This window comes from Oratosquilla oratoria, chromosome 25, assembly GCF_046742065.1.
Source record: "Oratosquilla oratoria isolate Oo_2021 chromosome 25, ASM4674206v1, whole genome shotgun sequence".
Lineage (NCBI taxonomy): Eukaryota > Metazoa > Arthropoda > Malacostraca > Stomatopoda > Squillidae > Oratosquilla > Oratosquilla oratoria.
The window spans coordinates 43,041,570-43,068,909 of record NC_134801.1 but is presented as its reverse complement, the minus strand read 5'-3'; the positions used below and the strand labels follow the sequence as shown (position 1 = coordinate 43,068,909).

Below are 27,340 nucleotides of genomic sequence, written 5' to 3'. Positions count from 1 at the left end.
CCCCTCTCCCCTCCCCCTCTCCTCTCCCCCTCCCTCCTCTCCTCTCCCCCTCCCTCCTCTCCTCTCCCCCTCCCTCCTCTCCCCTCCCCCTCCCTCCTCTCCCCTCCCCTCCCCTCCCCCCTCTTTCTCCTCTCTTCTTTCCCCCCTCTCTCTTCCCTCTTTTCCTCCTCTCCCCCTTCCCCCCTTCTCTTTTCTCTCCCCTCTGTTAAAGAGCTCAGCGATTCTAGTTCTTATGGCTCTGACGAAATACCTGTGCGCTTTATCCGTGACTCACTACCTGTACTTGCCTTTTATATTACTTTAATTATCAATACGTCAATTGTAACCAACACTTTCCCTGACATATGGAAAACAACTCATGTCATTCCAATTCATAAAGGTGGAAATAATGCTGATATAAATAATTATAGGCCAATTTCTCTAATTTGCGTCCTATCTAAAATTCTAGAAAAGGTAGTAGCCAAGCAGCTAGCTTCATTCCTCGAGTCCAATAAACTCTTAGTAAGCTCACAACACGGTTTCCGTTCAAAGCTCTCTACAGAAACAGCTCTCCTGAAAGTTACCGATACTCTTTTCCATAACATTGACAACAAACAAATTCTCCCTTCTTATTCTTCTTGATCTATCTAAAGCTTTTGACAGCGTACATCACGATACTTTGCTTAGGAAATGTGTGGAAGTTAGTATAGACCCTACTTGGATAGATAATTATTTATCTAATAGATTGCAAGCAGTTCGTTTAGGAAAAGTCACATCAAATTTACAAAGCATAAACTTTGGTGTCCCACAAGGGTCTATCCTGGGACCAATTTTATTCTCTATTTATGTAAACGATCTCTCCAAATCACTTCCTAACACTTTAGTTTTTCAATACGCTGACACGCAAATCATCATGACAGGAAATATGAAGGAAATATACTGAAAGGGATAAAAAGCTGAAATTGATAAGAGTTAAATTAGAACGAAAAGAAACGACTGCTTATTAAAGAAAAAGAAAACTCAATGTATGTTTGTAGGTTTTCGATATCAAGTAATATCAAGAATCCTAAATTTTAAATAACGGCTCATCTCATTAAACCTGTAAAATAGTTAAGAATCTGGGGGTGTATATGGACCAATATTTGTCTTCGATATAGGATCATATACATAAGAAAGTCACGGGGATACTTATTATGTAACTCACACAATAAAGGATTGTTATGGTAATTGACGCACTGGTACTAAGCATAATAAATTATTGCTCAAATGTATGGGGCTCAGCTAATAAAACCCAGATTGAAAGAGTACAAAAATTACAAAACTTTGCTGCTAGAGTTGCTGTAGGGGGAATAGGTAAATACGACCACGTCTCACCCGCGATTAAACGTTTGAATTGGCTCAAAATAGAAAATAAGTGTTCATTTGATATATGTATGTTTAGTATTTTATATATAATAAAAAAGAAGATTCCCGAATGGTTGTATAGAAATATCTTCGACATCAGTATAACAAGAGATAGGCCATCAAGGCAAAGACAGAATCTCTATGTTAATCGGGTTAATACTGAAATAGGCACAAGAATGCTACCTGTAAGAGGGCCTAAGACATGGAATAAACTCCCTATCGCTATTAGAGACATAACATCAATAAATGTGTTCAAAGATAGGTTGCGTAAATATTTTCTAGATAATCAAATGTAAGTCAGCAAACATTTGTTAGCGTATAATATGCACTAGTAACACAAGGTTTTTAAGCATATTCGATTTTGTAACATTGTGAATTTTTTTTTTTTACCTCCATGTTCTTGCGTTGATAAGCACTGCTAATACAAGTTTTTAAGCTTATATCATTTTGTACTATTATAAAATCTTTAGTTTTTACCTTCATGTTTTATGTGTACAAAAATATGTATCACTATGTAATGCTCTTGTGAATATTGTAAATAATGTAAAGAATACCCAATGAAAATTGGAATAAAGGAATTATTATTATTATTATTATTATTATTCTCCCCTCTCCTCTCTCCCCCTCTCCCCTCTTCCCCTCTCTCTCCTCTTTCCATCTCTCCCCTCTTTCCATCTCTCCCCTTCTCTTTCCTCTCCCCCTCTCTCCTCTCCCCCTTACCCCTCCCCCCTCTCTCCTCTATCCCTCACCCCTCTCCCCCTCTCCTCTTTCCCTCTCCCCCTCTCCTCTTTCCCTCTCCCCCTCTCTTCTTTCCCTCTCCCTCTCTCTTCTTTCCCTCTCCCTCTCTCTTCTTTCCCTCTCCCTCTCTTCTCCCCCCTCTCTCCCCCTCTCCTCTCTCTCCTACCTCTTTTCTCCCCCTTCTCTCTTGTCTCCCCCTCTCTCTCCTTTCTCCTCTCTCCCCTTCTCTCTTTTATCTCCCCCTCTCTTCTTTCCCCCATCTCTCCCCCTGTACTCTCTCCCATTATCTCTCCTCTCCCCTCTGTCTTCTCTCTCCTCTCCTCTCTCTCCTCTCCCCTCTGTCTTCTCTCTCCTCTCCTCTCTCTCCTCTCCCCTCTGTCTTCTCTCTCCTCTCCTCTCTCTCCTCTCCCCCTCTCTTCTCTCCTCTCTCCCCCTCCCTCTCTCTCCCCTCTCTCCTCTCTCCCCCTCCCTCCCCCACCCCCTTCCTCTCCCTCCCGCTCCCCATCCCTCCCTGTCTCCCCACCCCTTCCCTCTCCCCCTACCCCCTCCTTCTCCCTCACCCCTACCCCCTCCCTCTCCCCCATCCTCTTCCTCTCCCCCACCTCCTCCACCTCCCCCATCCCCTTCCTACCCCATCCCCTTCCTACCCCATCCCCTCACTCTCCCCCTCCCTTCCTCTCCTCCTCCCTCTCTCTCCCCCTCCTGCCCCTCCTCTCTCTCCCCCTCCTGCCCCTCCTCTCTCCCCCTCCTGCCCCTCCTCTCTCCCCCTCCCTCCCCTCCTCTCTCCCCCTCCCTCCCCTCCTCTCTCCCCCTCCCTCCCCTCCTCTCCCCCTCCCTCTCTCTCCTCCCTCCCTCTCTCCCCCCACCCTCCCTCCTCCCCCCTTTCACTTCAAAATGTTTCAAAAGAGCTTTCCTGAGCTAAGAAAGGAAAAATGACCTTCTCTTTCTCTCTCTCTCCAGGTATTTATTGACGGCACTTTGGAGGAGCCCTGCACTGCCTATTGTGCACGCGGAGGTTCCTCTCCATTTCTAGTTGTGTGGGGGTGGGATTGGGGCTGGGGCGGAGACTCTAAGAACGGTTTGGAGTTGGCATGTCCAGGTTCCTTTCCATTTCAGGTTCTGTGGGATGGGAGCTGGGGCAGAGACTCCAAGAACGGTTTGGAGACTCCAAGAACAGTTTGGAGTTTGAATGTACAGTAGTGCTGGACAAATACTGCTAATCTCAGTACCGGAATTACCGGTAAACAACAATGCCGTTACCGGAATTACCGGTATTTTACCGGTAAAAGACTCGTGAGGTAGTAGTCGCCTTTATGACTTTAATCTTTAAACAAATTTCATCCTACAATGGTGTGTAGTCACAACCCCATTGCATATTCTGTATATTGAAATAAAGTAAAAATTTCGATAGCCAGTTCTATTTTGTTTACGATATTGTGTTTATGGAGATATCTGGCAACTCCTCCCACCAATCGGAAGCAAGCTATGATTCTCAACAGTAAATTTGATTGTTATGTCATTGTAAAGGGAAAAAGTCATACTTTAATTGGTGCTACTTTAGTATGCTATCTACCACGCAAGTGAGTGAAAGGAGGGTGTCTGAGGGTGGGTGTGGTGTATAAACTTTTGTCCGCCTCTGCATGCATGGGTCTATGTTTGGAGGGTGCATGTGGGAGTGGGATTTTTGTTAATACACACACATACACATATAAAGCTTTGACTAAATTGTAATAAATGTGTTCTTAAAAACTAACCTAAACTGACTAATTTGTAATAGATGTTTTCCTAAAAACTGCTTTTAATGTTCCCTTGTTTTAATACTTATTTCATACAAATTAGCCCAGCACGTGATCCAAAGACCAAGGTGAATACTCAAGGATATATTAGATTTCATTGTTAGCATATTTTTTATTTATTTCCTCAATTATCTTTTCATACAAATTAGTTCATATTCTTATTTAGAAACGGAAGCATATTGGCATTTTCATCACTAGCATATATATATATATATATACACATATATACATATATTAGTTCATTTGGCGACACGCGGAATTTTTCGATGAAACTTTCACAATTAATATAATTTCGTATGCTGATCACAGAAATAACATTAATTCTATTGAGAAATTGACAAAAATGCAAAAGAAAAAAAACGGTTTTAATGGTAAAATAATTACTGAGACCTTAGCGGTACATACTTGCTTAATGGTAAAAGTTTAACCAGTAAAATTAGCGGTACAGTGGGCCGTCAGTATTGTCACTCAGTACCATCAAGCCGAGACGTGCTTACCGCTCTCTGAGTGTTATGGTATAGCTTATCGGTTAACGGAGCCTTAACGGTAGCAGAATTTTTGCTGGTAAGCTACCGTCAAGGTTGTTACCGATAAAACCCGTAACTATCGGTAGCTGCCCACCACTACCGTCAGTACCGTCACTCAGTACCACCAAGCCGAGATGTGCTTACCGCTCTCCGAGTGTTATGGTATAGCTTATCGGTTAACGGAACCTTAACGGTAGCAGAATTTTTGCCGGTAAGCTACCGTTAAGGTTGTTACCGATAAAACCGGTAACTTTACCGGTAGCTGCCCACCACTAATGTACAGGTTCCTCTCCATTTCAGGTTCTGTGGGATTGGGGCTGGGGCAGAGAACTCCAAGAACTGTTTGGAGTCAACAGAATGTGGCAAGTGGCCCTTGGTGGTAAATGGAGACCTTACAGTACACAAGAGATGTGAGGGATGACTCGTCATCCAGGAGGAGCCAAGATAAGAGGGAGGGAGGTGGGGTGGATGGGAGTGGAGTATGTGGGGATGGAATAGGCGGGAGTGGTTTCTATGCCTTTGTATTTTGGCTACCTCCCTTGTGAGGGGGAAAAAGCCTTTAGTATATGTTTGTATGTACCTTTTACGTTAACTGTGATAAAAAAAAATCAGCCATCATATTTCCATGAGCAGCATATAGAGCCACGGTTTGGCCACCCCTGGTATATAGAGACCTAATGGCAATATCTAAAATCTCCCTCAGGTGGACACCTTGACCTTCCAACCTCCATCGGACGACCACGGGGACAGGCAGAGCGGCGGTCCTCCTTCGCCAGAATCCTTGGTGATGGACTTGTACTCAAGCTGGGAGGAACCTACCCTGTCAGAAGAGCACCTGTTGGAAGGCGAGGAACCGCAACATGAGGAGCCGCCACCTTTGGACATGAATCTCCCGGATCGTAGCGGACAGACGGCTGCAGTAGATGATTGTTCCGTTACAGAGAGTCGTGTGGCATACAAAGAGCCAACTACGAGGGATGGGAGTACTGTTTCTTCTTCGGATATCGTGCTGCTCCAGGAGGAGGAGGAGGATGGAGTACAGCCACAGGCTTCATCCCAGCCCTCCACAGTACACCCTTGTCCCTCTGGGTCCTCTCCACAGCCGTGCATGCCGACACACCAGGGGTATATTACGACAGGTCAGCCTTGCCCCCCTCTACCCAACCCCATCGGATCACCCTCGCACCCGTGCCCCCTGCCACCTCTGCTACACATGCCTTCGTCCCAAGGGTATGCATCATCATTCCAAAGTTGTGTGTCACCCCGATTTCAAGCTCCTCTCTCGTCACACCAACCGTACGTGTCCCCACCACCGCCACTTGTTTCACTGCCTCATCCTCACGTGTCACCGACTCAGCAGCTCGCACCGTTGTCTTCAGTCCATTCCTGTGAACCTCGGTCCCGACTGTGCTCGTTACCATCTCGGCCAAGCGGAGTGTTGGCCCAGCAGTGTGCACAAGAACCATCCCAGGGACTTGTCGTCCAACCGTCCCATCCACCTGGTGTCTCCCCACCATCGGAGACCTGCTCCTCTCGAGTGCGATCCACATCCCCGTGCCAGAAGGCCTCACCCAAGACAACCAAAGCCAGGTACAACTTCAAAGGGAAGAAGGGACCAGGCAGACACTTGACTCATCCTCAGAGACCTCAGGGTTTTACCAAGGAACCACTCTTTGGCTGGCACGGGGCACCTACCGCAACAGTGACCCCAGTCTCAGGAGCCAGCGGTAACGAAAGGCAGTCTTCCGAAGTGTACCGTACCGTACAAGAAACTGGATTGGAGGTCAGGTGAGTCGTACCTTTTTCTACACCACAGGTTCTTCCCTTGAGGTTAGTTACGTTTCATCAGTATACGATATATATATATATATATTATGTGTGACTAATAATTTGACATAGCCCGAAGGGATTTCTCTCTGTCATCTCATTTTCTGCACTTGTAGCAGGATCAGAGGAGGGATTGAGGAATTTAGTGACAGAATTTGGGAAGGTGTAGGGTGAGTTGAAGCAAAGGCATGGTTCATTAGATTCCACGCTACAAAGTCCACTACAGGGCCCCGTCCTAGCCTCCTGATAGGGGGCAAGTTTGTGATGTTAAACCATATCGTCATTGCTGTCTCGTAAGCTGGATTGGATTAAACCGCAAAAGTTTGCCGTTTTGTGGAAGGGATTGAGGGTATTGCAAATATTCATCATTCTTGTCCTCGAGACTCGTTAACCCGATGTTGAAGAATGAGATAAGAAAGACCGGTGATCCATATATATTGACCACTATCTGTGGTCCTCTTCAGCAGATCGATGAAGAAGACCACAGATAGTGGTCGAAATATACGGATCTTCTGTCTTATCACGTTCTCCGACAGCATGAGCCAAAAGCCGAGCCACACCAAAGTGCATTTGTATTTATTTGCAAATCTGCATCGTTCTCATAAGAACATAAGAATGAAAGAGACTGCAAGAGACCATGAGGCCTACACTAGGCAGCTCCGTATCCATCACCACCTGTCATCCCCATCCATAAAGTTGTCTAACCGTTTCTTAAAACAATTGATAGTTTCAGCACTCACTACATGGTTACTAAGTCTATTCCATTTGTCGACCACCCTATTAGTAAACCAATTCTTGCCTATTTCCTTCTGAAATCTAATTTTGTCCAGTTTATGACCATTACTGCGAGTCCTGCCCTGTTGTTAAGATATGATGACTTTGTTTGCATCACCCTTGTTAAAGCCTTTGATCCACTTGAACACCTCTATTAGATCACCCTGCACTCTGCATCTTTCCAGAGAGTGTAAGTTAAGGTGCCTTATAATTCTTGTGGTTCTCCGTACAGCACGAGCCAAATCCTGAGCCACAGGGAGGTCCGTTTGTACCAGCAGAATCTTCGACTGGAGTGGGACAACTTGGAGAAGAGGTACTCGACAAGTTCCTCTGTGGTAAGTGCCAAACACGCAGTATTTTGGTAGGAGTTTATTGCGGAGGTCTACACACAAGTATGGCAGGAAGTGATCTGTCACAAGTGAATGCTTGGGGGGCCTAGCTTGGGCATTAAGACGCGCCCGTGGCCTAGTTTCTGATACATTGTTGCTAGGCGGGAAAAAGATTGAGCAAAACAATGCATACTAACATATCTAGGTATATACATAAGAATGTTCAGAAACAAGAGAACAATCACATATACTGATGAATATGCATGCAAAAGGGTTAAGGGTAACATATATTTAGGACCTTAATTCTATGACGTGTACAATTGGCATAGACGCATACGCGTTTAGCGTACGCCTAATGACGTATATATATTCGGTTATATAATTATGTATAGGGCACTTATATAATGTAATGACTACATAGGCTTACTTATACAAAACATTTACAATGAATATATGATGATATTACGTACACATGTATAATAAAGAAGTGTTACATATACAATAAAGGAGATACATATACATACATACATATACCAAGGCTTTTTCCCCCTTCCAAGGGAGGTAGCCAAAAAGGGAAAGGCATAAAAACACTCCCACCCATTTCATCCCTAAATACCCTCCACACCCCTCCCACCCTTCCTCTCATCTGAGCACCTCCTGGATGACGGGTCATCCCTGCACCCTGCCCACCGCCCTGGGTCAGAAGCAGTGTCGCAAGACACAGCACATCCACAGCAAGGCCGCTTCATTTAATCGGCGACCCCCCCTCTCCGTCCCCCTTTGCATATAAGGCGAGGACGGGGAGAAATCCCTTCGGGCTGCGTCAAAATTTACTCACACATACTACCCCACCCCCCACCCCCCCGCCCATTCCTCCTCATGCAGTCACAACATCATCCATATACAACCATTCTCCACTCACCTCTGTCTTCCGTCCTCTCCCTTCCTTCCTCAACAGACATTCCCCTCTTCCCCAAAGCCCCCTTCACCCCATCCATCCACCTCATCCTAGGACGTCCCCTCATGTTCACTCCCTCCACATCTGCCTTCCATACCTCTTTTACTAGTCTTTCCTCACTCATTCTTTCCATGTGTCCAAACCATCCTAATATTCTTTCATCAACCCTATCTCCCAAATCCTTTTTTACCCCTGTTCTCCTCCTCACCTCCTCATTTCTCACTCTATCCAGCCTAGTAACCCCCACCATACTTCTCAGAAAAAAAAAAAAGAAGCTGAAGGAGGAGTGGGAGGGAGTAAAGGATAGAGCAGAGATGGGTGTGGAGGAGGAATGGGGATGGTTCAAGGAGGGAGTCTTAAAGTGTGCAAGGATGGTGTGTGGAACAAGAAGGACAGGGGGAAATAGAAGAAAGGGTAGTGAATGGTGGGATGAGGAAACAAAGAAGGTTGTAGAAGAGAAGAAGCGAGCTTTCACAGATTGGTTACAAAAGAGGACAGGGGAGTCATATGAGACGTACAAAGAAAAGAAAAGAGAAGTAAAGCAAAAGGTAAAGGAGGCAAAGAGGAAAGCAGATGTGAAATGGGGTAGGAGTATGACAGAAAATTTTGAAAGTAATAAAAAGATGTTTTGGAAAGAAATTAAGAGAGGAAGAGGAGGCGAATCAAGTAGGGAAGAAAAGGTAAAAGGTACAGATGGAGAGATGATAATGGAAGAGATGGCAGTGAGGGGAAGATGGGCAGAATATTTTAGGGAGTTGCTGAATGTGAAGGAAGATAGGGAAGGAAAGATAGCTGCAGTGGGAAATGCGAAGAAAATGAGAGTGATGAGTGAGGAGAATGGAGGAGAAATAAGGAAGGATGAGGTGAAGGCAGTTGTAAAGATGATGAAAGCAGGTAAGGCACCTGGTCTGGATGGATGTCATGCAGAATGTCTGAAAAAGGGAGGTACAGTGCTGGTGGACTGGTTGGTGAGGTTATTTAATGTTTGCTGGAGAGAGGGTAGAGTACCGGAGGACTGGAGTAGTGCCTGTATAGTTCCTCTTTACAAGGGAAAAGGGGACAAGTGTGAATGTAGTAATTTCAGAGGGATTAGCCTGTTGAGTGTAGTAGGGAAGGCTTATGGGAGGATCTTAATTGAGAGGATTAGGAGAGGAACAGAAGGAGTAATTGGTGAGGAACAGTGTGGATTTAGGACGGGTAGAGGTTGTGTAGATCAGATCTTTGTGGTAAGACAGATATGTGAGAAAGCTATAGGAAAGGGGAAGGATGTTTTTTGGGCTTTTATGGATCTGGAAAAAGCTTATGATAGGGTAGACAGAAAGGCACTGTGGGAGGTTATGCAGATTTATGGGATAGGAGGAAAGCTTTTGGGAGCTGTCAAGAGTTTTTATGAGAGTAGTAGAGCATGTGTTAGGATTAGAAATGGAGAGAGTGAGTGGTTTGAAGTAAAGGTGGGACTTCGTCAAGGATGCGTTATGTCGCCCTGGCTGTTCAACTTATACATGGATGGAGTGGTGCAAGAGGTGAATGCTAGGGTAGTGAGTCAGGGATTGGAGATGGTTAAAGAAAATGGAGAAAAGTGGGAGGTGAGCCAGCTGTTGTTTGCGGACGACACTGCGCTTGTGGCAGGGTCAGAGGAGGGATTGAGGAAGCTGGTGGCAGAGTTTGGGAGAGTATGTGATAGAAGAAAGCTAAAGATAAATGTGGGTAAAAGTAAGGTGATGAGATGTACAAGGGGTGAAAGTGGCAGTAGACTGGAAGTGAACATTAAGGGAGAGCGACTGGAGGAAGTGGATAGTTTTAGATACTTGGGTGCAAGTGTAGCAGGAAAAGGTGGAGTGAAGGTGGAGGTAGAATGTAGATTGAGAGAAGCGAGTAAATGCCTTGGTGGTTTAAAGAGTGTAATGAGGAATAGACATTTGGGAATGGATGCGAAGAGGAGACTGTATGAAGGAGTGATTGTGCCAACAGCACTGTATGGGGCAGAAACGTGGAACATAAGAGAAGAAGAGAGAAGGAGTTTGAATGTGTTTGAGATGAGGTGTCTGAGAAGTATGGTGGGGGTTACTAGATACATATACAATAAATATATACAATAATTATGTAAGGAAGGGCTTGGCTACACCTCCACGGACCTAGGGCACAGAGTTCTACAGAGCTATCCAATGGTGGGTTATTGACTCATCTTGTATCAGGCATGATATTCTTCCGATTTAGTTAGTTAGTTAGTTAAGGTTTATTCAACAATATAAAATACAATTTAGACATACATATATACAAAATTTTTACAAAATTAGTTGTTGAAAAGGGAGAGCGAGAAGCAAAGCTTATGGGGAGTTGCTCTCCCTTTAAGGGAAAAAAATTATTTATTAATTTTTGTTACATGTTAGTATGATACATACATACACATCTACACACAAATATACATATATACACACATACATACATACACATATATACAGGAATTCCGATTTTTTTCTTTTCCTGACAATGAGCTCGATTTTTTGTCATTAATTCCTGATTGTCATTAATGATTTTAATAAATGATCTTGATAAAAAAAAAAAATTGTGGTCGAATGATTTTTGGTTGATGTGAAGTTTTGGGCGAATCGTATGTCAGCTGTACCTGTGTGTAAGCAGTTTATTTTGTGCTGGCCCGCAAGTGATTCGTTTTGTGGAGCATTACGTGGTGTGGTGCGCATGTGTATGTATAGCAAGGTGATGACTGGGGTAGATTTTATTTTGGCTGAATTATATCGATAGCAACATCAACGGAACAGCTTGCATGCATTTGTTTCCTAGTGATTCAGCCCCCCAGGGATTCAGCCTGGGCCCACAGACCCCCTGACCCCCACTGAGGCTCTGCCCCTGCCCCTGGACCCCTGGCCAATGTAGATTTATTTATTTATTTATTTATTTATTTTTTTTTACCCACTATCATGCCTGTTGTATTTACTCAGTTTGATCTATATATATACACACCAAGAGCTTTTTCCCCCTTATTAGGGAGGTAGCCAAATCAAAGGGCACGCACCCAGCCCCACCCATTCCACCACCCTTTCCTCCCTCTCATCTTGGCTCCTCTTGGATGACGGGTCATCCTGTCTCCCGCCCAATGCCTTGGGCCAGAAGCAATGCAGCAAGGCACAGCACATATGCAGCAGGGCCAATTCACTTACAGTACCCCCCACCACCACCATCATCTCTGTCCCCAAATGCAAATACCCCCAGACTGATACCTTAAATATTTCTACTTGGAATAACTTAGATGATATAACCCAAATCTTGATATGACTGTTGGAATTTAAAGATATAAACCAAGATGAAACCACACATGAATTTGTAGCTAGGGCAGGATTTAGAAAATAAATATGATAATTGAATAAATAAAAGAAAAAGGATAATCTGCATGTCTGCGACTTAATACGTGAAGAAAATCTCTTGTTTGCTCGGGCGAAAGTCAGTACAAGGAACGGGGGTGGAGACATTCTGAATATTACGTCCCGAATAACAGTGTGGCCTCTCCTTGGCTTTTCCCCCCAAGATCTTGGGATTTTTGCCATCATCTTGGAAACTTGGATATAAATTGTAAAAAAGTAACATCTTTTATTTTTTTCACCAAGATTTGTTCATTTTTTACCATTTATATCTAAGATTCCAAGATGATGGCAAAAATCCCAAGATCTTGGGAAAAAAGCCAAAGAGTGGCCACACTGTCGAATAAGAATGTTTCTCTGCTTTCAGGATGACTGCGACGTCACTGTACAGCACCATCTGGGCTGGATTGCTGCTTATCAGGAGGAAATGACGCTCATGGACAGGCAGGGTCCTGTCAATAAGGTGGAAAATGACTCTTTATTTTACTTATTTAATTTTCTGTTTGAGATGAGGTGTCTTGAGAAGTATGGTAGGGGTTACTAGGTTGGATTTAGTGATAAATGAGGAGGTGAGGAAGAGAACAGGGGTGGTAGGGGAGTTGGGAGATAAGGTGGATGAAAGAGTATTGGGATGGTTTGGACATGTGGAAAGAATAAGTGAAGAAAGACTAGTAAAAGAGGTTTTGAAGGCAGAGGTGGAAGGAGTGAACATGAGGGGGCGACTTAGGATGAGATGGATGGATGGGGTAAAAGGGGCATTGCAAAAGAGGAATGTCTGTTGAGGAAGGACAGGAGAGGACAGAAGATAAGGGTGAATGGAGAATGGTTGTGTATGGATGATGATGTGATGGATGAGAGGGAATGGGTGGGGGATGGTGGAGTGAGGGAGTATGTGTGAAAAATAATCTGACACAGCCCGAAGGTATTTCTCCCCGTCTTCTCCTTTTCTGCTTGAGGGGACGGAGAGGGGGGATCGCCGATATAATGAAGTGGCCTTGCTGCATTGCTTCTGATCCAGGGGGGCAATGGGTGAGATGCCGTGATGACCTGTCATCCAGGAGAAGTCAAGAAAAGAGGAAGGGAGGGAGGGGTGGTGAATGGGAGTGGAGTATGTGGGGATGGAATGGGTGGGAGTGGTTTCCATGCCTTTTTCTTTTTGGCTACCTCCCGTGTAAGAGGGAAAAAGCCTTTGGTATATGTATTTATGCATGTATGTACAAATACAACATACTTTACATGTGCCCACTACGTATTTTATAATACATGCATTGTGATGCATCGTTGTACATCAGGCAACCTGACGTTGAAGCGAATATTTGACTCGTATTGAAGAGGTCAAACCCTCCTTCGCCTCTCGGCAGATGCACCGTGTGTTGGAGCGTGTGATGACAACCGTGAAGGTAAGGTAGAGGGTCTCGGAATGGTTTTGTAAGTTCGAATTCGTCCATTGTGGATTAACTCTCTGCCGTATGGACGAACAACTGCAGACGGCAGCCACCGAGGACAGAGAGAGTCAGCTGCCCTCTGCAGATGGACAGAGCCGTCACCAGTCGCCAGACGTGATTGATTGCAGGCAGTTGTTAGGATGACCCAACAAGTTTTGGATATGCTGTCTCTTGCTGCATTGCTTATGACCCAGGGCAGGATGCAGGGATGACCCGTCATCCAGGAGGTGCCAAGATAAGAGGGAGGGTAGAGGGTGGATGGGAGTGGAGTATGTTGGGGATGGAATGGGTGGGAATGGATTTTATGCCTTTGTTTTTTGGCCAAAAAGCCTTTGGTATATGTATGTATGTATTATTATTTGTTTATTTGTTTTTATCATTTGTTTATTTTTTTTAAGAGAGTGTGCCATATATTCTAATGGAAGAACCTTGTTTGAAATTATGGTTGAAGAAATCTGCCATTGTTTTTCGTCTTCAGGAAAATGAGAGTCTGGTTCAAGTTTGCTGATAGTCGAGGTGCATCAATACGGTCCAGAAGAAAGACGCTTGACTCTGGAGGTGAGATTTTGTTCGTCTCTTGTGACCTGCAGACATGAAATTTGCATCAGAACTTCGTTTCCTCAGCTTCTTCAAATGTACTGCATTTGTATTAACGGATCAATTGATTTCCCTTTTTTTATTCCAGGCATGAAATTGGTTACAAAATAGGACAAGGGAATCGTATGAGAGGTACAAAGTAAAGAGAAGGGAAGTTAAGCATAAGATAATGGAAGCAAAGAGGAGAGCAGATGTGAAATGGGGTAAGAGTATGACAGAAAATTTTGAAAGTAATAAAAAGAAGTTTTGGAAAGAAATTAAGAGAGGAAGAGGAGGTGAATCAAGTAGAGAAGGAAAGGTTAATAGGTGCAGATGGTGAGATGATAATGGAAGAGAAGGCAGTAAGAGGAAGATGGGCAGAGGATTTTAGGGAGTTGCTAAATGTGAAGGAGGATAGGGAGGGAAAGATAATTGCAGTCGGAAGTGCAAAGAAAATGAGAGTGATGAGTGAGGAAAATGGAGGAGAAATAAGGAAAGATGAAGTGAAAGCAGCAGTTAAGATGATGAGAGCAGGTAAGGCACCTGGGTTGGATGGATGCTATGCAAAATGTCTGAAGAAAGGAGGTACAGTGATGGTGGACTGGTTGGTGAGGTTATTTAATGTTTGCTGGAGAGAGGATAGAGTGCCAGAGGAGTGCCTGTATAGTTCCACTTTACAAGGGAAAGGGGGACAAGTGTGAGTGAAGTAGTTTCAGAGGGATCAGCTTGTTGAGTGTAGTTGGGAGGGTCTTGATTGAGAGGATTAGGAGAGGAACAGAGGGAGTAATGGTGAGGAACAGTGTGGGTTTAGGACAGGTAGGGGTTCTGTAGATCAGATTTTTGTGGTAAGACAGATATGTGTTAAAGCTGTAGGAAAAGGTAAGGATGTCTTTTGGACTTTTATGGATCTGGAAAAGGCTTACGACATGGTAGACAGGAAGACACTGCATACTGCAGATATATGGGATAGGAGGGAAGCTGTGAGTAGTTGAGAGTTTTTACAAGAGTAATAGAGCTTGTGTTAGGATTAGAAATGGAAAGAGTGAATGGTTTGAGCTAAAGTTGGGACTTCGTCAGGGATGTGTTATGTCACCCTGGCTGTTTAATCTATACATGGTTGGGGTGGTGTGAGAGGTGAATGCAAGGGTAGTGGGTCAGGGGTTGGAGATGATTAAAGAAAATGGAGAAAAGTGGGAGGTGAGACAGTTGTTGTTTGCTGACGACACTGCACTTGTAGCAGGATCAGAGGAGGGACTGAGGAAGTTAGTGACAGAATTTGAGAAGGTGTGTGAAAGAAGAAAGCTGAAGATAAACATGGGCAAATATAAGGTGATGACATGTACAAGGGGAGAGAGTGACAGTAGGCTGGAAGTGAGCATCAAGGGTGAGAAACTGGAGGAAGTGGATAGTTTCAGATACTTAGGTGCAAATGTGGCAGGAAAGGGAGGAGTGAGGGTGGAGGTAGAATGTAGATTGAGAGAAGCAAGTAAATGCCTTGGTGGATTGAAAAGTGTACCGTATTTTTTGGATCATAAGGCGCTTCGTACCAGAAGGCGCACCCGTAATTTGCTATTCTCCGTCCTTACATAAGGCACACCTGGTCTCGTCATTGGATAATCATGCATATGTGAGTGCATTCAGAACTGAACATTTTCGTTGTTGAATGAGAAAAATCGGTTGGGATTTAGCAAAATTACAAAAATAAATTATATACTTTTTTATTTTGGTCAGTGAAATCAGACCACCTCCATGGACAGTCTGCCCTACCAATACCCCTAAAAAACAACATAAACACGTTACGGGAATTGTGGGGAATAAAACCAACATTAGCAGTTTTATTCCTGCAATTTTCTATTCACTTAAAAACACAAGATTTATTACAAATGACGGTAAATTCTTAGTTTCGACCATGGGCACAATATAGCAATAGAAAATTAATTATTAATTTTGTAAATCATAATGTATCAACATAATATGCAATTTTGTAAGCGGAAATAAAAAACAAAACAAAAGGTGCTAAAACAGATTTCGTAAGTAATGAAGCCATGTAGGACGAATGGTACGCCATGCTTGTTATGATAGATGCCGACATTGAAGAAATGAAAGGATGATGAATTCGCCTAACCTAACCTGTGTTCAATAAATCATTATCTGCAAATTAAATGTCATCCGGCTCATCCTCGTTGTCGTCGTCGTGAGAGACGTTGGCGGGCTTTTCAACCACTCTCTCAGATTGCGGGGTATACAAAGTTCTTGCAGCTTGAAGGAATGCATGTATCTCTGCTCCATAACATTCTTTCAAGAAAATGTACCTGGCAAGGTACTGTCGTTAGTACCAAGGCCGTCAATTGACAGATAAGACGATGTCCCGATCCTATGCTACCGACTTCGTTCATTAGCATATTTGCTTGTAGCAAGGTATTTTTTATTTTCATTTCCGCCCACAAAATTGCACATTACGTTGATACATTTTAATTTACAAAATTAATCATTAATTTTCTATTGCTATATTGTGCCCATGGTCGAAACTATAAAAATACCCAAATGACTACAGTCGGAGTGGAGCAAGACTAGACCAATGCAAAATGGCTGTCTGTGTTGTGGACGCTATCATGTCATAGCCATGATAGCGTGAATGAATGCGGTGGTATGGACTCGAAAACTGTCGAAGTTTTCGCAATTCTCTTGTCAAGATACATGCATCTTGGTTATAACTTGGTTGTAACATTTGCTAGGCCTATGCACTGTCGCTGTCAGCAGGCTAGCTACGAAACGTGTCAAAATAGTACGTCACTGTTCGAGGCTTTTTTTTTTTTTTTTTTTTCCACTTAAGCCACACGGTGCCCCTCACGATAAGGCGCATCACCCGATTTTGGCCGATTTTAAGGATTTTGTCCACGCCTTATGGTCCGAAAAATACGGTAATGAGAAATAGACATCTGGGAATGGATGCTAAGAGGAGGTTATATGAAGGAGTGATTGTGCCAACAGCACTGTACGAGGCAGAAACATGGAACATAAGAAAGGAAGAGAGAAGGAGTTTGAATGTGTTTGAGATGAAATGTCTAAGAAGTATGATAGGGGTTACTAGGCTAGATAGAGTGAGAAATGAGGAGGTGAGAAGGAGAACAGGGGTGGAAAGGGAGCTGGGAGATAGGGTTGATGAAAGAGTATTGGGATGGTTTGGACACATGGAAAGAATGAGTGAAGAAAGATTAGTAAAAGAGGTGTGGAAGGCAGAGGTGGAAGGAATGAACGTGAGGGGGCCTCCTAGGATGAGATGGATGGATGGATGTGGTGAAAGGGGCTTTACAAAAGAGAGGAATGTCTGTTGAGGAAGGACAGGAGAGGACAGAAGATAGGGGTGAATGGAGAGGGGTTGTGTTTGGATGATGCTGTGATGCATGAGGGGGAGTGGGTGGGGGGATGGGGGGTGAGGAAGTATGTATGAGAACAAATTTGACACAGCCCAAAGGGATTTCTCCCTGTCTTCTCCTTTTCAGCATAAGGAGATGGAGAGGGTTGGGTCGCCAAATTTATGAAGCAGCCTTGCTGTGGATGTGCTGTGTCTTGCGACACTGCTTCTGACCCAGGGCAGTGGACAGGAGGTGCCAAGAGGGAGGGAGGAGGGTGGAGGGGAATGGAATGGGTGGGAGTGGTTTCTGTGCCTTTTTCTTTTTGGCTACGCACCCCGGTATATGTATGTATATACAGTATATATATATATACATTTTTTTTTTCTGATGCCAATCCCAATTCCTATTCACTCTTAGTTGCCAATGCCAGTTCCACTTTATATAATTACTTGCTTTATAATCTGTGTAGATTTATACCTGCCAGTTGTTGAGCTGTTGGATGCTGATGATTGAATGAAGTTAATGAAGTGCTTATTGATTGACCACTTTATGATTATCAATGTATGGATGGTTGTATTATTTTCTATTGGTTGAAAAAGAGGTAAATATTACCTTTTTCATAGATTTTATTAAAGCACATGTATCAATCCATTTCTTAATCCTAACATAACAGTGAAGCCTAAACTTAACTCAGTCTTTATAATGATTGATGCATGGAATGTGGGAAATGGCCAATTTTTATTTTCCTTTCTTTTTCAAAACCTGTGTCGGGGCACAAAATCCAAATAGGATTTTTTTTTTTTTTTTTTTTTTTTTTTTCTCTCTCTCCTAATTTTCAACATGCTGTACTGCTGCATTCCATGGGTTAATAGTCAAAGTTAAACATTCACAAATTGAAGTTCAACAACAACTCCCCTGATTCTGAAGTCAAGTGGTTACAGTGTGGGGTGTAGACATTACCACCAATGCTGAAGAGCCGTTCACTCTTCACTGAAGATGGTGGAGAGCAGCACAGCATTTTGTTGGCAACTTTTTCAAAGTTCAGGATATGAGTTGTGGTTGTCCCTGCATCAACTCAAGGAATCCGAGTCTTGTGGTTCCAGTGGGAGGGGGTAAAACTGATCAACTTTGCTTTGTAGTGTCAGAACAGATGAAGATATATGTTTTTTTTTCTTTGAAGTTTGACTATGTCCAAATTTGACTCATGTGATTGTGAATTTGACAGCAAATTGTCTAAACAGGAGTCAAAGTCATAGCTGTCATTGTCAAAAAGCATAAAGATGTATCGTTATGTGTTTACTTGTCAAAATACATAAAAAAAGCCACCTCATTCCCCACAGTTGTGATGCTGCTATGTGAAAATAAAATAAAGCAATGATTATTTGGTAGTGGTATCTCATATAGCACATAATATGTTGCATGGCTCTCTGCAGCCACCATAACAAGGAATGATAGGTGAATTACTGAATTGGCATTGACATCGGCAAAACATTGCTGATGCCGAATTCCTTTCTAAAAAAAATGCTGATTCACCAAAAAAGTGCTAATTCTTGCCTATGCCGATTAATCAGCACACCCCTAGATGTATGGAGCAGTATCAGCTGATGAGTAAAGGAAATCAATATCTGTGTATTGCTGCAACAGAAATGATTTATGTCTACAGGAGTATTAGCTGAAGTACAGTTTCTTTTTCTTGTTTTTTTAATCAAACAGGAGCCAGCTTCTTTATCATGCTTCATTGTACAGCATAGAAAGTATTTGAGGTTCCAAGGATGAACCACTTGAACTGCAAATGGAACAGCAGGTATGTGTGCATCCTTTCACTCACATTATAGCCAGCTCATCTTTTGGGCTTTTATGGATCTGGAAAAAGCTTATGATAGGGTAGACAGAAAGGCACTGTGGGAGGTTATGCAGATTTATGGGATAGGAGGAAAGCTTTTGGGAGCTGTCAAGAGTTTTTATGAGAGTAGTAGAGCATGTGTTAGGATTAGAAATGGAGAGAGTGAGTGGTTTGAAGTAAAGGTGGGACTTCGTCAAGGATGCGTTATGTCGCCCTGGCTGTTCAACTTATACATGGATGGAGTGGTGCGAGAGGTGAATGCTAGGGTAGTGAGTCAGGGATTGGAGATGGTTAAAGAAAATGGAGAAAAGTGGGAGGTGAGCCAGCTGTTGTTTGCGGACGACACTGCGCTTGTGGCAGGGTCAGAGGAGGGATTGAGGAAGCTGGTGGCAGAGTTTGGGAGAGTATGTGATAGAAGAAAGCTAAAGATAAATGTGGGTAAAAATAAGGTGATGAGATGTACAAAGGGTGAAAGTGGCAGTAGACTGGAAGTGAACATTAAGGGAGAGCGACTGGAGGAAGTGGATAGTTTTAGATACTTGGGTGCAAGTGTAGCAGGAAAAGGTGGAGTGAAGGTGGAGTAGAATGTAGATTGAGAGAAGCGAGTAAATGCCTTGGTGGTTTAAAGAGTGTAATGAGGAATAGACATTTGGGAATGGATGTGAAGAGGAGACTGTATGAAGGAGTGATTGTGCCAACAGCACTGTATGGGGCAGAAACGTGGAACATAAGAGAAGAAGAGAGAAGGAGTTTGAATGTGTTTGAGATGAGGTGTCTGAGAAGTATGGTGGGGGTTACTAGGCTGGATAGAGTGAGAAATGAGGAGGTGAGGAGGAGAACAGGGGTAAAAAAGGATTTGGGAGATAGGGTTGATGAAAGAATATTAGGATGGTTTGGACACATGGAAAGAATGAGTGAAGAAAGACTAGTAAAAGAGGTATGGAAGGCAGATGTGGAGGGAGTGAACATGAGGGGACTTCCTAGGATGAGGTGGATGGATGGGGTGAAGGGGGCTTTGGGGAAGAGGGGAATGTCTGTTGAGGAAGGAAGGGAGAGGACGGAAGACAGAGGTGAGTGGAGAATGGTTGTATATGGATGATGTTGTGACTGCATGAGGAGGAATGGGCAGGGGGGTGGGGTAGTATGTGTGAGTAATTTTTTACGCAGCCCGAAGGGATTTCTCCCCGTCCTCGCCTTATATGCAAAGGGGGACGGAGAAGGGGGGTCGCCGATTAAATGAAGCGGCCTTGCTGTGGATGTGCTGTGTCTTGCGACACTGCTTCTGACCCAGGGCGGTGGGCAGGGTGCAGGGATGACCCGTCATCCAGGAGGTGCTCAGATGAGAGGAAGGGTGGGAGGGGTGTGGAGGGTATTTAGGGATGAAATAGGTGGGAGTGTTTTTGTGCCTTTCCCTTTTTGGCTACCTCCCTTGGAAGGGGGAAAAAGCCTTGGTATATGTATGTATGTATCTTTTGTAATTGAACAGAGTGAAAAGAAGAAAAAAATATTGAATGTAAAATTATTCTCCCCAGGTTTGAGGCTGCCAGGAACCCTTTTCACCACATTTGATAAACTCAAGAGGTTTGGTGCATCACATCTCAGTTTGACTGTGGCATTATATATATATTTTTCTTTTAACATTATAATTTACATCATCTGTGAGAATCACAGCTGTTTGTATGCAGATGCTTCCTCAATAAGAGAGGCTTGGGAACTGTGGTTGGAGTATTGGTATGTACTCTCATACTAATTTTGATAAACTATTTTACCCATTGACTTTTGTTACAAAGGATTACAAAGGCAAAGCATGCCGACAGGAGACCTTTTGATCCATATCTAGGTCGGATGCAAAAAAAAAAAAAAAATCATATTAATAATAAATTAAAACTATAACAATGTAAATGACAATTAAAATACATAAATAAATGCATTGGTATAGTTGAATAACAAACAAACAGGTAAATAGTAAATGATAATAAATTGACATATAACTAATAATAAATGAAAATCAGACAGACAAATTATAACAAAACAAAAACAAATAATATAACATAAATTATAATAATTACAGCATCTTACTTAGGTATTTATCTAAATGATTCTTAAAGCTTCGAACTGAACTACATTGCACTACCTGTGCAGGAAGTTTATTCCATTCATTAACTACACGGTTGGCAAAGTTGTTTCTACCTACTTCCAAATTGAATCTATTTCCGGACAGTTTGAGACCATTGTTTCTTGTCTGATTCTCATTCAATGTAAAAATTTTGTCACTTTTGATGTTGTCAATTCCCTTTAAAATCTTAAAGACCTGTATCAAGTCACCTCTGAGTCTACGCTTTTTTAGGGAAAACAGATTCATGTGCTTAAGTCGATTTTCGTATGATTTATTTTTGATATTTGGAATCAGTTTTGTGGCTCGCCGTTGTACTTTTTCCAGTCTGTCAATGTCTTTAATGAGATTCGGTGACCATAGGGAAACAGCATATTCCAAATGTGGACGAACTAACGATTTATATAGCTTGTTAATGAGTGATGGACTTTTGAAATCAAAAGATCGCGCAATCAATCCCAGAATCTTATTTGCTTTCTCAGAGGCTGAAATACACTGCTTGGATGATTTGAGGTCGTTACTGATAATTACGCCGAGATCTTTTTCACTATCCACTTTTGTTAACGAATTTCCAAATAACTTGTAATCGTACCTACTGTTATTTTTACCTATGTGCATTACCTTGCATTTACTTGTGTTAAATTTCATTAGCCACTTTTCAGACCATTGCTGTAATTTATCTAAATCTTCTTGAATGTCTAATTGGTTTGAGTGATCATTTGCCACTCCGCACAGTTTTGTATCATCAGCAAATTTGGAAACAGTAGATTTTAGTCCATGGTCTATATCATTTATATATACTATGAATAGAAGTGGCCCAAGAACGGAACCCTGAGGAACTCCACTTGCAACACTTTTCCATCCAGAAGTTTTTCCATTTAAAACAACTCTCTGTTTTCGACCTTTCAACCAATTACTAGTCCAACCTAATAGGCTACCACTTATTCCATGCAAAGCTAATTTAGTAAGTAGTCTTTCGTGTGGGACGGTATCAAAAGCTTTTGCAAAGTCTAGATATATTAAATCTATATTGTTTCTTTTGTCATAATTCGAGACAACTGTGTTGTAGAATTCGAGTAAGTTAGTCACGCAAGAACGTTTCCGTCTGAAACCATGTTGGCTATCATTTATCAAATGGTTACTTTCTAAATGATATTCGATAGCATCTCTGATGATAGTTTCCATTATTTTTCCTACGATCGAAGTCAAACTAATAGGCCTATAGTTATTTGGTTTCTTTTTGTCACCTTTTTTGAATATGGGAGTAACGTTAGCTAGCTTCCATTCTCTTGGGACATCTCCGGATATGATGGATTTCTTGAAAATAATTTCTAATGGAACAACAATCTCATTTTTCATTTCCTTTAAGATTCTTGGATGCCAACCGTCAGGCCCTGGTGTTTTATTAACTTTGAGTTTGTCTATACACCTTTTAATTGTTTCTTTTGTTATATTTACCGTAGTGAGTAAGTATACCCCAGACTTTTCACAGGTTTCAGTTTGGAATTCACTTTGAGGTGTTTCGTTTACGAATACCGAGCTAAAATAATTGTTTAAGAGATTACACATTCCTTCATTTGAATATTCAAGTTGACCGTCAGCAGATAATAGTGGACCAATGTGATTCCTAACAACCTTTTTATCTCTAATGTAACTATAGAATTCTTTGGGATTCTCTTTGGATTTCTCAGCGATGTTCATTTCGTATTGTCGTTTTCTTTTTCTTATTGTCTTTTTTAAATCTCTCTGTATTGATACATAACTTTCATAGTCATTAGATGCACCCGAGCACTTATATTTCTTATAAGCCTGTCTCTTTTTAGCAATACTTTTTTCAGTTTCTTTGTCGAGCCACTTTGGGCGAGCCTGATTTGGGGGACGTCTGTCCTTAAAAGGAATGTAAGTTTGAATCATCTTAGTGAGCGTATTTTGAAATATTTCCCACATCTGATCTACAGGCCTTTTGTTTAATTTTTCCTCCCAATCTGTAAGCTGAAGCTCCTGACGTAGTTCTATGAACTGAGCTTTACTGAAATCGGGTATTTTAGAAGCACAAGTATCTATTCTAAAATTGTTTAGGAGTTTGAATCTGACTAAGTTGTGATCGCTATTTGCAACAGATTCACCGACTTCTACATCAGTTGCCATGCTTTCGCGGCTAGTGATCAATAAATCGAGTAAGTTTCCATATCTTGTGGGCTCTTTTACATGCTGAATTAAGTAATTGTCACCAAGAAAATCAATCAAGCGACTACCTATATGGCCATGTTCAAGGGTCATCCAATCAATGTCAGTAAAATTGAAATCACCCATTATCAATAAATCCCGGTTGCAGAAACTAGACAGTTCTTGAAATAACAGTTTGTCGTCTGCTAATGATAATGTCTTTGGCCTATATATTACACCTATATTCATTTTTTGTCCATTTGTTTGGGTTAACTCAACCCACAAACTGTCATATGCATCCTGTTTCACTTTCTCTAAAACACAAGCATGAACATTGTTTTTAACGTACAATAGAACACCCCCACCTTTCTTGTGGTTTCTATCCTGATGAAAGTGTTTAAATTCAGCTTCGAACTCTGTACCATTTAACCATGTCTCAGTTATTCCTATCATATCGAGATTTTCGCTTTTGACATACGCCTGTATTTCTTGAAATTTGTTCCTAATACTACGAGCATTAAAGTACATAGTTTTAAGAAACTCCTGATTATTTCTTTTTGACACATTTTGAGTTTCAATATCATGTCTTATATTATCATTTTGTTTTTTATTTATGCCTTGCTCTATATTATTATTATTTGGTCCTTCATTGACATGTAATGCCTCATTAACATTTCTCCTATCAAAATTAACATTTCCCCCATCACGGACATCTGGTCGATTATGGTCATCCGATCTATTTTGTACATTTTGTCCCCCTACGTCACCGTGATTCACGCCGGCCTCCCGTCGTTCAGTGACATTATGTCCGGCATCCCTTTCTAAAATTATATTTTGTCCTCCAGTGACATTATATCCTACCGTGATATTTTTTCCTCCACTATAATTACATCCCATCGTGATCTTTTGTCTTCCACTGTCATTACATCCTATCTTGATATTTTGGCCTTCATTGACATTCTGTCCAGTACAGGTAAACGTCGACTTACGATGGCCGCGACTTACGATTGTTCGACTTTACGATGACGACGACGACGACGACGACGATATGATAATTTAACCCCTTCCATACGGTGCCGCACACGTATGCGTCATGAGGAGCAAGTGGATTCGCGACGCTGCCATATCGGCGTCTTGATTATATTTATTGTAGTCGCCCCTGTGTTTTTACATTCTCTCAAATGATTCATTCTCTGTGGTTTTCAAAATTCGCGGGTGAAAGAGAGAACGATGGATATAAGCGGTGACTATATTTTATGATGCGAGTATTATTACGTCACGTCGTACGGCTGGCATTGGCTGCTGCCCGCGAGATTTAAGTCCCGTACTGAAAATACATATTATAGTGTTTGAATATGGTAAAAAGGATAAAAATGATTAAATAAACTACTGTACATGTTTAATAGGCTATATTCAGTATCTCTGGTGGTTAATATACAGGTTGGCTAGGTACAGTGACCACGGAACAGAGTGGGGATCGACTTACGATGAGATCGTCTTACGATGGCTCTATCGAAACCTAATGCCATCGTAAGTCGACGTTTACCTGTATCTCTTCCTAAAATTATATTTTGTTCTTCACTGACATTATATCCTACCGTGATATTTTCTCCTCCATTATCATTACATCCTATCATGATATTTTGTTCTCCACTATCATTATTTCCCATCATGATCTTTTGTCCTCCACTGTCATTACATCCCATTGTGACATTTTGTCCTAAGACATTACATCCTAATGTGTCATTTCGTCCTCTAGCGATATTACATCCTATCATGATATTTTGGCCTTCATTGACATTCTGTCCGGTATCCCTTCCTAAAATTACATTTTGGCCTTCAATGACATTATATCCTACCGTGATATTTTCTCCTCCATTATCATTACATCCTATCGTGATATTTTGTTCTCCTTTATCATTACTTCCCATCGTGATCTTTTGTCCTCCACTGTCATTATATCCCATTGCGACATTTTGTCCTATGACATTATATCCTAATGTGACATTTCGTCCTCTAGCGACATTATATCCTAAAATTATATTTTGTCCTATACTGGTACATTGTTCTACATTAATGCTATACTCTACACTGTTTTCCCAAGTACATTCTATTTCCCCTTCCCTTTGGCCTTCTACCCTAAAAAAGGAGCTGGTTCATTACAAACTCCCACAATGAGGTTTGTAAGAACATCTTTGCCTCTGCGGGTAAGGTGGATCCCATCAGAAGCGTAAAGGTCATGGCGCCTAGAAAAGAGATACCAAGGATCAAGAAAGTGGTATCCCAATTGTGTGCACAACTGCGATATCCTATCATTGATCCCTGTGGCTCTACTGTTCCAACACGAACCTGCGTAGATCCTCGGGAGGATCCCACAGACTACGTGACGGCTCCCACGTTCCTTCATCTCCTGAAGGAGGACCTTGTAATTCCGAACAAGCTCCTCTGATCTCACCCTACCTACATTGTTACTACCCGTATGTACAATCGTAACCGTGTTCTTCCGTCCTTGCTCCCTGATGGACCGGGTACAATCAACGATCCCACGGCCCGGTTGACATACAAGCTTGCAACGTCGCTTAGTCTTTCGCTGCAGGATGTCGTCATAGCCTCGAACCATGGAGTCCCCCACCACCAAGAACTCCTGGTTTTCAGCCACTTCATCCTCCAGTAGAGCAAAACGATTGACTAGAGCCAGCGGTTGCTCCACAGGGCACACGTCTACCGAACGCGGGCTCGACAAACGGGACCCCACAGAGCGCCACTCGCTCATGGCAGTGACAGTAGGTGAAGAAGTGGAACGCTCTTTGGGTTGTGGGGAGGGTTCACTCTTCTCACGGAGCGCACTCCTGAGAAGCCGAATTTCCTCCTCACACATCCTGAGACGGACCTCTAGGTTCACGCAACCTTCACAAGCCATTTCGCTCCCCCCTTAGCAATAAAAACGGCAAAGAGAAAATACAAATCAACAACAACAAAAAATCAAAGCGGTCTCTAATAAACTAAATACGCGAAGCTTACTCTGCTTACCTTATACTATTTCTCCTACCTTTGGAATACGGTAACAGAAAACTGTTTTGAAATTAAATAGAACCCTGCACTTTATCTTATATCTGTAACTGTATAGCGCTATACGTATACAATTACAAAAACACAACACAATCACTTAACACTATTCGGAGATATAAAATTCACAGGTATTCACTAGCTGGTGTCTGTGCAGAAAAACGAGGTCTCTAGCTGAGGTCACGAGCGGACTGAGCTATTGTAATGTTTATTGTCACTGATAATCAGATCTACTTTAGTCTATTGCTATTACTTACGCTGATATCTAGAATTAAAATGAAGGAAGCTTCTGTAATTTAGTGCAAAAGATAAAAAAAAAATGTACAGTACAGTTTCCTCAGAAAAAGCTATTGTTATTGCTTCATAAATAATACATGTAGGAAGACTTTATGAACTATTTTAATATGAAGTTGCATTATGCTTATGATAGCATGGATAGTATGATATATTTCCATGACATGCATCAACCAGTCTATTTAAAGTGATATAAAGTTTTGTTGTTGTGCAGTACATTCCATTGGCAGAGTTAATATCTATGAAACATTACAAGAATTTTTTTTTCTCTCAAGTTTTGCTGACTGGAAACCCACAGCCCCTCAGTAGCCGGCAATGGCCCTCAGGCCTTCCCATAGATCTCTGGGAAGAAATGTTGGACTATTGTGTTATATGATTGGTTCTGTGTCATTGGCTTGTAGTAGTGGGAATGGAGGGTAGCAGTCACCAGTTGTCTGCTCTCTAAGTGAGAAAGTAGAGGAGATGTGTTCTTAAATTGATGTAGAGGGATCCTCGGTCCCACCCACAAATTGAGTGTCATCATATTCAGATGAAGGTGAGGGTCTTGATGGGTTTTGAAGAAGACGGGGAAACGGGTCTCCGACACCCATCTCTCAGAACCACCACTTCCATACCCGTCATCAGCCCCAACTGGAAATCTGGAAATCATATGTGTATATATATATATATACTGTATATGAATGCATGTATGTATGTATATATATGTATTTGAGCTTTCCAGAATTACAATTACATACGAAGGATTACAAAGGAGGAGCATACCAACAGGAGG

At 42.2% G+C, this 27,340-nt stretch overlaps 1 protein-coding gene across 6 annotated transcripts in view; it reads left to right on the top strand.

Annotated features, from left to right (window-relative positions):
* The window catches only part of LOC143038923 (uncharacterized), a 37,299-nt gene extending 16,186 nt beyond the window's left edge, over positions 1-21,113 (top strand). For 3 of the 6 annotated variants that reach the window (XM_076208682.1, XM_076208679.1, XM_076208681.1), the window contains 3 exons: positions 5,148-6,232; positions 7,278-7,380; positions 12,077-12,761. In XM_076208682.1, the coding sequence (XP_076064797.1) occupies positions 5,148-6,232; positions 7,278-7,380; positions 12,077-12,253 (1,365 nt within the window). In that variant the 3' untranslated portion in view covers positions 12,254-12,761. Of the gene's footprint in view, positions 1-5,147; positions 6,233-7,277; positions 7,381-12,076; positions 12,762-13,001; positions 13,713-13,839; positions 13,955-18,799; positions 18,891-20,461 lie in introns of those variants that run through there. The other 3 variants (XM_076208683.1, XM_076208684.1, XR_012967618.1) reach the window with 2 other exon arrangements.
* Positions 21,114-27,340: the final 6,227 nt, after the last annotated feature.